General features: G+C 38.7%; 1 protein-coding gene across 1 annotated transcript in view; it reads right to left on the reverse strand.

Moving 5' to 3' along the window:
• Nucleotides 1-5,075: 5,075 nt before the first annotated feature.
• SDC2 (syndecan 2) overlaps nucleotides 5,076-12,905 on the reverse strand; it is a 60,476-nt gene continuing 52,646 nt past the window's right edge. Inside the window, exons 3-5 of the mRNA XM_027717500.2 lie at nucleotides 9,497-9,630; nucleotides 8,546-8,681; nucleotides 5,076-7,324 (exon numbers count right to left, since the gene is read on the reverse strand). Coding sequence (XP_027573301.1) covers nucleotides 7,161-7,324; nucleotides 8,546-8,681; nucleotides 9,497-9,630 — 434 coding nt within the window. The 3' untranslated portion in view covers nucleotides 5,076-7,160. The remainder of the gene's footprint in view (nucleotides 7,325-8,545; nucleotides 8,682-9,496; nucleotides 9,631-12,905) is intronic.

Genomic DNA, 12,905 nt, shown 5'->3' on the forward strand with positions numbered 1-12,905 from the left:
AGTGAAAAGTTGCTATACTGAGAGCTTGTGTAAAAGAATATACTGCTTCTTTAAGGACAAGTACAGCATTTCTTAGAAGAGCCAAAGCTGAACAAGTCTGTGGAGTTTCAGAATCTGCATTAAAAGTCCCATCAGGAAAGGCTGAAGTAAAATTCCTCACAGCTTTTAGTGCTGAATGTGTGTTATAAAAAGCATAGACTGGCAGGGAAAAATTGATGATTTCTACTGCCAGAGTTGTTACAAAAATCAAACCATGAATTGGGAGAAGTCACATGGCTGAGCACCTGTAACCAATTTTTGAGATGATAAAAGAAAACTTTAGATTCTTTGACAGCTCTTCTGTGGGTATATTTTTTTTTTTACTTTTCAGGCTTTTTTTTTTTTATAAAACCACTTAGAAGCTGAAAAAATGGAATCTTTGTTCTTTTTTTTTCCCATAAGTTGGAAGAGTACTAAGATTGAGACTTGCTGCTTCTTAAGTCTTAACAGACATTGTGATTGGAATTACTCAATTCAATAACTAGCAGAAATGCTTTTGCCTAATAAATAAGTTACAATAATTACATATGCTTTAAAGTCAAAATAGTTTTGCTAATCTTTGTTCTGATGGGCCTAATAAATTTTGCTTTATAAAAAGTGTTAATTTTATGCATTCATAATGAATTCTCAATTTGCATTGAAAAGCAAGTTGCAACAAATAAACTTATAAACTGAATCAAGTGGTAAATACATATTTATTTACCATTTTAACATAACAGAATGGGAAAACTAAAATATAAATAATGGAAGCTTTGTAATGGCATAAAGATGAAAATAGTCTGTACTCCTGCAGAGCAAAAAGTACAAAATTTACTGTAAAAATTAAATAAATTGCTAGTTAACAAGTCATCTTGTTCACCAGCCAATGAAAATTTTCTTTAGGAAAATATCTGAGCACATACAAAACAAAGTGAAAGCTGATAATGTAAAGACAGGTTTCTTGCTGCGGCTTTGATTGTAGTCAATAATTTAAGGTGACTGTGATTCTCAGCGAAGGTTTTCCTATGGGATGGAGCTCAAATCATGAAGATTCACTAGACCTGTTCTTGAAGCTTTGGCTCAGCAACATGAAAGTGGCACAGCCACCAGCCTGGCAGTGAGGCACCAGGTCAAGGCAGGGTCCTTCATTCAAGCCTTTTTGGTTTGAGCAAGAGTTAAGACATGCCCTTCGCATCTGAGACTTTCCCCAAGTCAGCATTAACTCAGCTGGCACTAAGGGCTAGTCCAGAAGGAAGCACACGCTCTGCTTCTCTTCCTTTCATAAGAGACTCTTCTGTTAGCTCTGTGGTATCGAAATTACAGGGATGAATGATGAAAACTGAACTTTGGGCTGTTTTACATTCCTTCAGTACCATTTAGTGTGATGGTTGTTGACTTCTCCCTGCCACTATATTTAGAACAGGGAGTAGGAAGGAGATGAGCGTTAGTATTATGGGTTATGACACAAAAACATCAAAAAGAAAGTCTGTTCTCATTTCTCTTTGGTATCCTCTGGGGAGCTGCAGTGTTTAGAGAAAGCTCCTGTTCCACTGCAGGAGCTCAGGAAAATGGGCACCAAACTTTGTTTACACTCTAGAACTACATATGACCATACAAGGTCGGTGGGTAACTAGGACACGGAACTTTCTCCTGTACTGAGCTTAGTTTCCCACCACTAGATAAGCGTCAAGTAGGTTGTCTGGTGGAGTTATTGTTCTTTATACGTCAGCACTTGGATTAAAAATAGAAAAATATCAGAAGCTTCCTCTGCATTCAGCAAATCAACAAAAAGTCCATGGGAAAAAAAAATTGCATAATGCCCCAGAAGAAATCTAAATTAATTAAAGCCACCCCCTATAGAGAACTTGGGCTCTGTTTTATTTTCAACAAACTATTACAGGTTTTGCAATATTTTTCTGGAAGTTTTTCACAAGCATTCCTACTTCCTCTCACTCCAGGCCAGGGCTGAACTGCCATGCTGGAGGAATTCTTTGGACCTGAACTTCAGCCATGAGAGACAGAGGCCCTCAGCCCCAGTCCAACTACAGAATTTTACATATCTATTACATCTACAGATTTTAAGCTGCGGTGTGAATTAAAACCCTCAAGAGCTCCTCAGGCTACGCCATAAAAACATTTGATATTAAAGGATTTACAGGTAGTGAAAGCTTGACCTCTTCCAAAAGGAAAAAGAAATGAAAAAGAAGTGAAAAGTTGCTTCAATAGGCAACAGCACATCCTGACTGCAAAGCCCCTGTTGCACATCTTATCCCTTTCTTCCCATCTCCCACGGTCAAAAGACAACCCAGACCTTGCCAAGTGCAATGCAGAACCCTGATTATTGCCTTCTGCTGCCCTCCCAGCACCTCATTTGGGCAGCATGAGACATGCAGGGTCAACCCTGCAGGTCCTGCATCCATTTTGCTTTAGCAAAAATTCCAGGGGCGAGCAGCTAGCAGAAGCTATGACTGCCAACATCTGCAAGAAGTAGCACAGATCTCTGATGTGCTGGAAAGCTATGTGCAACCAAGAGTGTCTCTCAGGGTATGACACCAACACCTGCTCACTCTCTTGACTACAGATTGTCTCTGTTAAGACCAAATTTGCAAAGGCAACTACTCAAAGAAAACAAAATGCCTTGTAACTTCTAGTGGAAAACATGGGCTGTCAGGACAGTTTCTCTTCCTACCTTCTTTCCACTCACCCCAAATTAATGTCTGTAGCTCTATATGAGCCCTGTCCCTTCCCCCCATCCCCACTGGAAACTATGCTCAGATACTGCAAATACACAGAGGGATTTTCAGATTTCCACCCACGCAAGCAGCTACTCAGCACATCCGATGCACATGTGAAACTGGATCACAAGGGTCAGGGCAGGAGCCCACATTTCCATTTCTAGTTCTATTGAGTTTAAGTTTTATCACTTGTTTGTTTTCAAAGCAAAAAATATACAACTTATTTTACTTCACAGAGGAAGAAATCTCAGCAAGGCATCTTTTTTTCCAGTGGCAGGGATGGGTTACAGCTCCCCCACTCCCACCCACGCAGCTGAACTCAGTGCCTGGTCAGCTCAAGAGTCGTGAGGAAATGAAATGCACATGTCAGCATCCCCCTCTCCTGCTCCAGCTCCTTAGCAAAACTGCTCTTTTCCTCCAGCCATGAACGATCCCAAGACCAGAAGACGTGCCAGGGAGTGGTATATGAGCTGTATTTTTTCTCAGATGAACTGTACAGCAAAGTCATATTTCCTCAGCCTGATGAAAGTTTTGGAAAGTCAATACTCTGAAGGTCCATGGCACAGAGTTTTGACACCAAGGTTCAGAGCTCTGGGATACACAGACAAAAGCTTAAATGTAACCAAATTAATATTTATGCTCATTAAAAGTGGACAACAAACATTTCCTTAAAGGAAATTATGTCAGTCTCATTAAGCAAGTGCTAAGTAACAAATAGAATTGATTGCAAGCCTAAAAAAACTTGCTGTATTATTTCCATCTATAAGAATAATGGTTTCCCTAGAGAGCTTCACCCCTTGGATTCCTCTTCCCTTCTCATTTGCTTACTTCAGCAAAGTACATAATACTCAGCACAATATCCTCATCTCCCTCACTCCAATAGTTTTTATTTAATGTTTATCTGGATACTTCTGTCCTTACAAAAGTTTCCTGTATTCCATATGTTGCTTAAAATTAGCATCTGTCATTTAAGACTGAAATCCACCGTCATTTCCATACACAACTCCAAGGAAAAAGAAAGAGCAACAAGTAGTCAAAGTTATAAATATGCTGCTCTTTTGTTAGAGGATACAAGAGGACAATTTTTATTTTAATTTATCCTGTTTCAAAATGAAGACAAAGCTAACTATACAGCCTGTAAACATGAGCTACAATTCACTCGTAAAGTTGGCAAGCAGAGTAACCAGGAACTCAACTTCTGAAGTTATTTTGCCATGAATAAAGCCAAGGCGAAAGCCTTCTTTCAATGTCAGCTTTATATTACTTGCATTTGGCTTCATTTGCTAAGAATCTAAGAGGAAGTAACCATTTATAACCCAGGGTAAATCAAAGCTAAGTGGCATTTTGATAAATACTAGAGCCTATCAATCACAAGGAGACCCCGTATCAGGTTGCTGAGGAATTCCAGAGCTGCTGCAGTGGTTCCAGCACAGCAGAGCCAAGGGTCTCTAGGAAAAGCCATCCCAGAGGTACAGAAGCCATTGCTAGCTGCAGGCAGGCGGCGCAGCACCCAGAGTCTGGCACTGAGACTCCCAGCTGCCCAGCAACATCCATGAGAAGCCAGAGTATTGCTAGAAACACATCCAGGAAGGGGAGAACAAAAGGGAAGGAAAACCAAAGACCAACTTGTGCTAGGAAGCCTCTGCATAAGAGACGCACATTCAGCTGCCGATTTCTTCTGAACGGCATTGCTGGAAGCCGAGTGCATCAGCCTGGTTTTCAGACTGATGAAAACTGAACTGATGTTTATAACCAAGACTCTTAGAATTTTTCCCTAATAGTATGGTTTGGCACTTAAAACAGAAAGGCAAAGAGATCACAAGATGATACGTTCTGCTAACACACCTACTGCACGTTAAAAAGGTTTCAGGTTTTTGTTAGAGAGGTGGGAGGACTGGAATATTCAGGTTCATCTACAAAGCTGAAGCATTAACTCTTCCGCATATAACAGAGTGGGTAATGGATGTGTAGGGGAAAAAAGGTGAATGGTGAAATAAAGCTGAAACTTTACCATTGCTTCTGTTTGTAAACAGATGCAGAAGAAACTAGACAAGCATAATATTTGGCAGCCTGCTTCATTACGACAGATGTCTATGTAGGATAAAGTGGCCTGTACAGTAGGTATAGAGGCAGAGTCTTACATATATAAGTAAGATCAAAACAGCTACTTAATTTGCTTAAGAAGAAGGAGGAGTCAGTTTATCTTGTGTTTAATATTTATAGCTGTATTTGCGGCAATATTAATTGCACCCTTAAAGGAAATTCAGATCTACTACCTTAAGCAAAGTGGGCTTCAAAAAACTGGATGTCAGACTATACAAATAAAGTATTAGTTTAGGCATGGTAGACTTTATTTTGGCACTTTAACAAATGCTTTATTTTACAGCAGTGGCACAGCATTTGCCAGAAATCTTCTTTTCTTGGCACAGTTATTTCAAGCAGTTATTTTACTAATTGAAGTTCACTAAATATTGCACAATAAGATATACCTGTTAAATTCTTACCCTGTTTTTACTTGCTGAAGTTGTATGGCTTCAAAAAACTTGCCAGTTAAGTAAAAAGCAATATATTAAATATTTGAGCACAGGATAGCATTTGTTTGTTCCTAAATGACCACTGACCTTGGGACAGCAACAAATACAAATTATGCAACTCTTATCTGAAGAGCTACCAGATCTTATTTACAATACATTGCCATTTCTGAGATGTACTTCAGCTTGACATCCTGAACACCTATAGTTTGGAAATCTCAAAAATAAAAAATTAGGAGGTCAACAGAGCAGAAGACGAAGCCATTTGTCTGTTACAAAGCATAATATAAGGAGGCAGACTATCGTCTTCGCCACATGTCCCTCTATCCAACACCTTTCTAAGGTCTAAGCAACAGAACCTTTTCTCTTCTATCCGGAATATTTCTTTCTTCTCTTATGAAGACATTCCACTTGTCTCAACTCTTCTACTGGAGTCCAAGCAGAATAAACCAAAATTCTCCAACGGGCCAGGGAAAAAACCAAACTCAAACAACAAATCAAAAACCAATACACACAGTAAATGAGCTAGGGTATTCCTTTGAATTTTACAGTAGGGAAAACAACATTTGCAGGAAGAACAGGTCTGCATCAATACTGCCATTAAATATAATGCAAAAGTCAAATGATTCATAACTCATACACCAGATGCAAGAATTGAACATTCTCGTTTTTCTCTGCCGCTTCAGCAATAAATCTGGTGTGAGGATAAGTCTGATCAACAGCCTTTCTTTTTTTGGTCTAGATTTTTAAGATCTACTAGATGTACTCTGTGACATTAGAACATAAGCAAGTAGACATAAAATGAAAAGCATACAAAAGTATATCACAATGGAATTCTCAGTATTAGGCCACATGATTTATTCAGTAGTGTTTATGTTCCCAAATTACAATTATGTCTATCCATGTAAGACTACAAAAGTTACCATTAGAATTGTCTGTGCTTATAAAATACCAACATTTTCTTTTACTGTTATATACTCATTAACACCAGTCTGCGACGAGTCACATATAATCATAGGCACTTCAAAGGCTTTAAAAGACGTTTACAACTTAAATGCATTTTTAAAGAACAAAAATTTAAACCTCTACTTGTACCTTCAAATTGAAAATAACTAACAAATACAGTGGCCATAGAAATCTGCAGCAACTTCTCAAAATACTGTTAGAGTCTTTGGGTTTGCTTAGGTTCGTCAGTAGCTTACTCCAAATCTTCCTTACAGGAGATTTGTTTAGTAAGAATACGACTATACAGTTTGTAGTAATAATCCAATTTTACACATTAATTTACTGTTACAAATCTCACTGAAGCTACAGGTAAGCTGAGAAACAATGCAAAGTGTAAAACTGATAATCTGACACTTAAATTTATACAAAGTGAAGGTTAAAGTTTACATAGCTGAAAAATTACATTTACACTAAAAGTTACTGTTATCTGAATTATCTGAAGACAAATTGCACCGTGACAACTACAAAAAGGCATTTTTTGGAAACAGATAAATTAATGAAATAAAAACTAACTTGTAAGATCAATCTGAGACATGCTGACAAAAATTAAACAACTTTCATTGAACCATAGGATAAAACAATAATTTTCATTATTTTATATTTATGCATAAAGTTTTAAAAATCATTCAGTGAACATCAATGGTTTTATAAAATAATGCTTTGCCACTGTTATTCACAGAACACTGCAAATGTTAAGTTTTAATTTTACATTTTTAAAAGAATACATGAAAAGTTTTAAATACAATGGGGTTTTATCATAAAGGTGCCGTAATGGCTCTTTAATGAAAAAAAAAAATCTTCATTATTCTATGCAAAAGCTTTATTTAAAAAAGTTCAGTGATCTCATAAATAGAGACACTAAATTGGAATTTTATGCATAAAACTCCTTAGTAGGTGCCTTTTGATAGGCAGCACAGGATGGTTTACGTTCACCAAGGTCATAACTGCCTTCATCCTTCTTTCTCATGCGATATACCAGCAGCAGGATAAGGAAGATTGCAAAAAGAAAACCGATAACTCCGCCAGCAATAACAGCTGTAATCAAAGAAACAGAGATTTACAATATGCCAGAAAAACAAGTTAAGCACCATGCTTCTTTTTCACCCCACACAACGAGTTTGCTATTATTTTCAAATTGCAGAAAAGGGCTTCCATTATGCAACTGTCTCCATTATTAGTATCCTGAAATATATTGTCAGAAAGCTTGTTTGTGTTTACGAAGGCAATCATTTAAAAGGACATTCCACCTACAAGTCAGTGATCCAACAACCCACAGTTCTAAAAAAGTTATTAGAATTTTTTCAAAACCCCAATTAAGAAAGCCACTAGTACTGCCAGAGCATAAAGTTGTCTTTCAAACTCATTTTTCAACAATTACATTTTCAGCTTTAAAAGAAGTATGTTGTTACCCTAGCTAAGAAATGGGTTTTCCCTTTTCTCTGTCCGTTTTCACTGACTCTAGATTGAAATGAATTTCCTATTGATGAATAACAGGAGAGAACACTTCTTGCACTTGTGAGTGTGTGCAAAGTATCAACTCCAACTAGACTTCAGGAGCAAACCCACACGCTTCCACTAATGTGGATTTAATGCTATTTCACATTTTGATGCTCATTGGAAGATGTGGTCCAAAACTGTGTGACTTCATGGCTCCCAACATCCCTTCCAAGGACTTGGGGGAAAGTGTACCTGTAAACACTGTTCTTACACCAAAAAACCCCTCATATGTAGTGAAAACAAAGGTGGCCATCTTTTGCCTCCCTGGGTAATGCATGGAAATAGACCCTCTGTATCCTAAGGGGTATCTGTACCCTAACAGTTGGTGCTCATCAATCCCTCTCCCTCTACCCACACCTGCCATGAGCTCCTCCCAGGCAGTGTCCATCTGTACCAATGGACCAGACAGCAACGTGCTCTTGGGAGGTGAGAAATACATTTCTTCATTGCAAGCATCAATCAAATTGTAGTTCCTTTTATGAGTTGTGGAAGCTTCAGATACTCAGCTGGCAGTATTCAACTTGTGGGCATTGAATCAATTAGCAATAGACTTAATTACCAAATATCTCCTGAAGATGCCCATTTCATTCTCTTCAAATCAACCACTGGCTACCAACTATTAATGTACTTGGTACTGATGTGTTTAATACCATGTATATACCAAGAAAACTCAGATGTTGAGTTTGCATTATTTTATATGAATCCCTTCTGTTTTCTATTTATTTCTGGTGAGATAGACCTTGGCAAACACTGCCTCACCTGCCAGAACTTCTGTTCTCTGAAAGAGGTTTTCTGAATGCTTCTCAGTGAAGACATCCGTGTCATCCCCTGGCTCATCGCTCTTTTTCTTGGCATCCACCTCAGACCTTTCCTCTTTATCAATTTCTTCAGGTGACTGCGGCACAAAAAGAGAAACAGAGCGTTGCTTACAAAGAGGGCACACCACAAGTTAGCACAGTCAAGTTAGCACTGCCTGTCATGGGCAGTCATGTAGCTGTGGCTTCACACACATACTCCACAATACCAAACACAACACATAGAAAGTTTTTAGACCATAGAAAGATGGTCTAGACAACACTGTAACTGGATCTATTTGTCATCAGGATGTCAGAATGAAAAACACTACCTGTAAGTTTAAAACCTTCAAACGTATATTTAGCAAAGAGCTGTTAATATTGCCTGTGTTTATCAGAATAACAGCTTCAGAATGAAATAACAATTCTGAAATTAATATATCAGGTATGTTATATGCAGAATGCCTTTGAAGGTAACTTGGACAGTACTACTTATGGTGGTAGAAAGAAATACTGAAATAGTTAATGGAATCTGGCAAGTGTTCAAACTACGGTCAAACCACACAGCATTCTCCCTTGAGAAGGGAAGTTTCACGCAGACTTTTCTAATAACTCTTTGAGAGATGTAAAAAAGGTACAGCTTAGACTCAAAAGTATCATGAGAAACTGTCCTGTGTATCATGATATATTCTTTTTTGCATCTCTCTTTTCTATCATGTGAAATCCAGACATTTCTATGCAGACTTTCTAGTAGGAATGAAACCAAACAGCTCTGGACTCATTTAACAGGCTATAGTAGCATTAAGTAAAGTTTGTGGGGGCTTTTTAATCCATATAAATAAAAGAGTGTTAACATCAAGCCATCAGTAGGGTACAGTGGAGTAATTTTAAATGGTGTTGCTCTCCAGCCACGCACCTTTGTTTGTGCAGGCCCCTTGGTCTGCATTTTCACCGTGGTGGTCTCAGCCCTAGATGCATCACTAGTAGTTGGTAACTTTGGAAGCGTTCTGGATGTTGTTATCACTGCACTATCCTCCTCTTCTTCAGCACCTGGAGACAAAACGTAACACTTCATTAACCTGTGAAATTCTTCCAGACCAATTATATGTTTTATTATGACACCAACATAGAGGTGCTTGCACAGCCCACCCCAGGCAAGGGGCTTAGATGACAGTGCCTGCTAAGATAAAGATGTGAGTGCAAACAGTGTGCCCCAAACTGTCAGGACAATATTTGCCCCAGGTGATCCCATGAATAAGGAAGGAAGTGCATCAGCTGGAATAAACAGTAATCAGGAAATGACCATGATACTTTTCATACAGAAGGACCCATCCTGAAAAGAGGTAAGACAAAAGCATTAACACTTGTAACAGGGGTAGAAAGTCTGGAGTGGAAGCAGCAGCCATCAGGGCTGGTGTGACATGGGCAGACCCAGTGCCATGGGGTCTGATGAGGCCTCATCACACCAGGGGCTCTGCTGGGGCTTGGCAGTGCCACTCACCACCTTGTGGGTGCCCCCAGCAGCCACCTCCAGCTCTCCCACAGCCACCATGGGGGCACTGCTGGAACCAACACCCTGGGGTGCAGGGTCATCTCCTGGGGGTGGCAGGAGGTGGTGATGCCCTGGATCACATGGGGCTGGGGGTATCTAAGTATCCTACAGCGAGAGTGTATGGGCAGAGAGTCTGGTACATTCAGATAAGGGGAGCTTACACACCCATAGCCTGTGAGAAGGATGTCTATGTGCATGCAGCACACATTTGGATCAGTTACAGAAGGTAATTTAGAAATTTGGAGCTGTATGTTACCATTTTATAAGTGGCAGGTATTGTGGTTATCTGCTGATCTTAAGCCTAAAAGTATAGTTCAATGATTGCTAGTTAATTACATATCATAAATAAATCAGTAAACTTCTTTAACCTTACTTAAACTTTGAACTGAACATGTTTTCCCTGTAACATACTCCTTCAACAACAAAATTTCTCCTCTACAGCACATCTGTTGAACCCTCAAACAAAAAACCAATCACTTTCTATCTGAAAGAAGATTGTTATTACTTTATGTTTCAGTCAGTAGGAATTCCCATGGTTTTAAACTCCACATAATTCAGAAGCCTTTTTTCTTTTGAAATGAGTAAGAGGACAAAAAACTCCCTAAAGATTACCTTAAATTTAATTTCCTTCACATTCAAAGCTCTGATGGAGTATGAAGGCTCCTTTAGAATAAGATAATGGACATGTCTCATAAATATCCTTTAGTGATAGCGAAAGGAAGAAGAACAGGAAAGAGACTAAATTATTGCAAGATCTGAAAGAGGAAAAAGAATTGACCTATTCTTGGACACTCCTTAGGAATCTCAATGTGTTCTGCTCATTACAGGCACTGGTTACCCAAGTAACTATTGGGTAATAAATCTAGCAAATGTGCATAAGAATAGTTCCTAACAAATAAAAAGATATCCTCTTACAACAGAACAGTATGACTCACTCATTCCAAACAGATTTTTTAACTTATTTTCTTAGAGAAATAAAACGGGCTGAAAATATGAGCGCAATAATGATGTTTTGAACTCACGATCAAGAATTACATACATTTGGCATTGAAAGGCACGGTATTAACAAGACAATAACTAAAACAACCTTTGTATGGTAGAAAATAAAATTTAGAATCATTAAAAAAGGTAATTAAAGATACTGGCACAGAATAATACTGGAAAAAACCTTCAGATGTACCAAAATTACAGCACAACCTTCATAATGAAGACCTCATAACAAGAATCAGGTATTTCCCTGAAATGCTACTCAGAGATCAAAAAATCAACATCCTGCTTCAAAACAGAGGCGAGGAAAGGCATCCAACAGGAATTTTTTTCTGGCTTTGACTCAAGAGTTTTCTTTGAGAAATAATGGCCCAATGGGTAGCTCAGCCTGCTTTACCTTCCAAAGTTCCTCCATATTACACAAGGCTTTCACAGTCAAGGAAACTAAATTTGATTGTCAGATTAGAGATGTGATAAAACCCACTTTAAGAGTACAGAAATTTATTTTCTTCTTTTTATGAAATGAAAAGTCCCATTTAATCACAACTGCTCCTCCAAATCCTTAGATGCCACCTTTGCTTCAGGCAATAGTTGTGTCTGCCAGATAAAATGGTAAGCACTACGGGTCTGAACTTCTTTGGCTAAGGATGATGCAGATTTACCGTCTTTCAACAAATGGGTGACTGATCTAACTCTGGGACTAGTCACTAGATTTTCACCAAAGGTACCCAAATCCTCTTGCATATGGTCTCAGGAGAATTCTGACAATTCCTAAAACATCAAAGCACCTACTGTTTAGGCCTGACTCAGTTACTGGCTCAGACACATCCCCATGGTTCCTGCCTTCCAATTAGATTTACCTAGACAGGCCTCAGATTGGCATGGAGTAGATCTAAACAAGGGGAAGACATTGCCCTTGCTATACTGACAGTAGTATTCTAAGAATTACCTGTAAATAAGACTGAAGAATCAAAAAACCCATCACTAACCCTCTCCAAAACACAGCAATAGCATTTTACATAGTATCATGTTCCCTAAAAGGCACAAAAAAGAGAACCACTTCCCTCATTGAATCCAAATAGGATTGGAAAGAAAATACCTAGTGTCAGGAATGTAACTTCCAACTAGGTTCGTTAAGAGGAACATGGTGAAGCAGTTGGAGTATAAGAGCTTACTTCTTCCTCTTGAAAATATCACAGTCTCTATACGTGGTTTCTAGATTTGGCCAGCTTGGGTGATGGTGCTGGGTATTCACTGCCTTGAGTCCCTCTACAAATAGATACTGCCTTCTTAGTCAGGGCACCACAAAAACCCTGCAGTAATTAAACCCACAGCCATCTCGGTGGAAGAGAGCTGAGAGCTCTCAACCATCACACACCATCTTTTATCCACTGTAACTTCTTCAGGATGCCCAACTGCTGTCTTCATAGTGGTCAAAATAGCTCTAAATTGTGCTGTTGTATTGGAAATATCTAATATAACCCTTGGTGATGTGTCTATTAGCCAGCCCTTGGATGACAGGAACGTGAATACTCTTTACCACGCTCAGTGCTTGAGGAAACTTGTCAGAAAATCAAGTTTGTGCCAGCTTAAATTACTGGATAGAAAGTAGAAATCACTTTATAGGTAGTTGTAGACAAAAAAACCCCATAGTAGTTAGCACTTTTACTTGCAAACCAGCCAGTGATTAACACTTCCTACCAAACAAATCCAATCATTTCTCCCCGTCTTTTGGCATCATATTTGTCTGCTATTGCACATCACACTATAGGAGTACTACCACCAC

This window comes from Pipra filicauda, unplaced genomic scaffold, assembly GCF_003945595.2.
Source record: "Pipra filicauda isolate LSUMZ 115617 unplaced genomic scaffold, ASM394559v2 scaffold110_size2237424_pilon, whole genome shotgun sequence".
NCBI classification, from domain to species: domain Eukaryota; kingdom Metazoa; phylum Chordata; class Aves; order Passeriformes; family Pipridae; genus Pipra; species Pipra filicauda.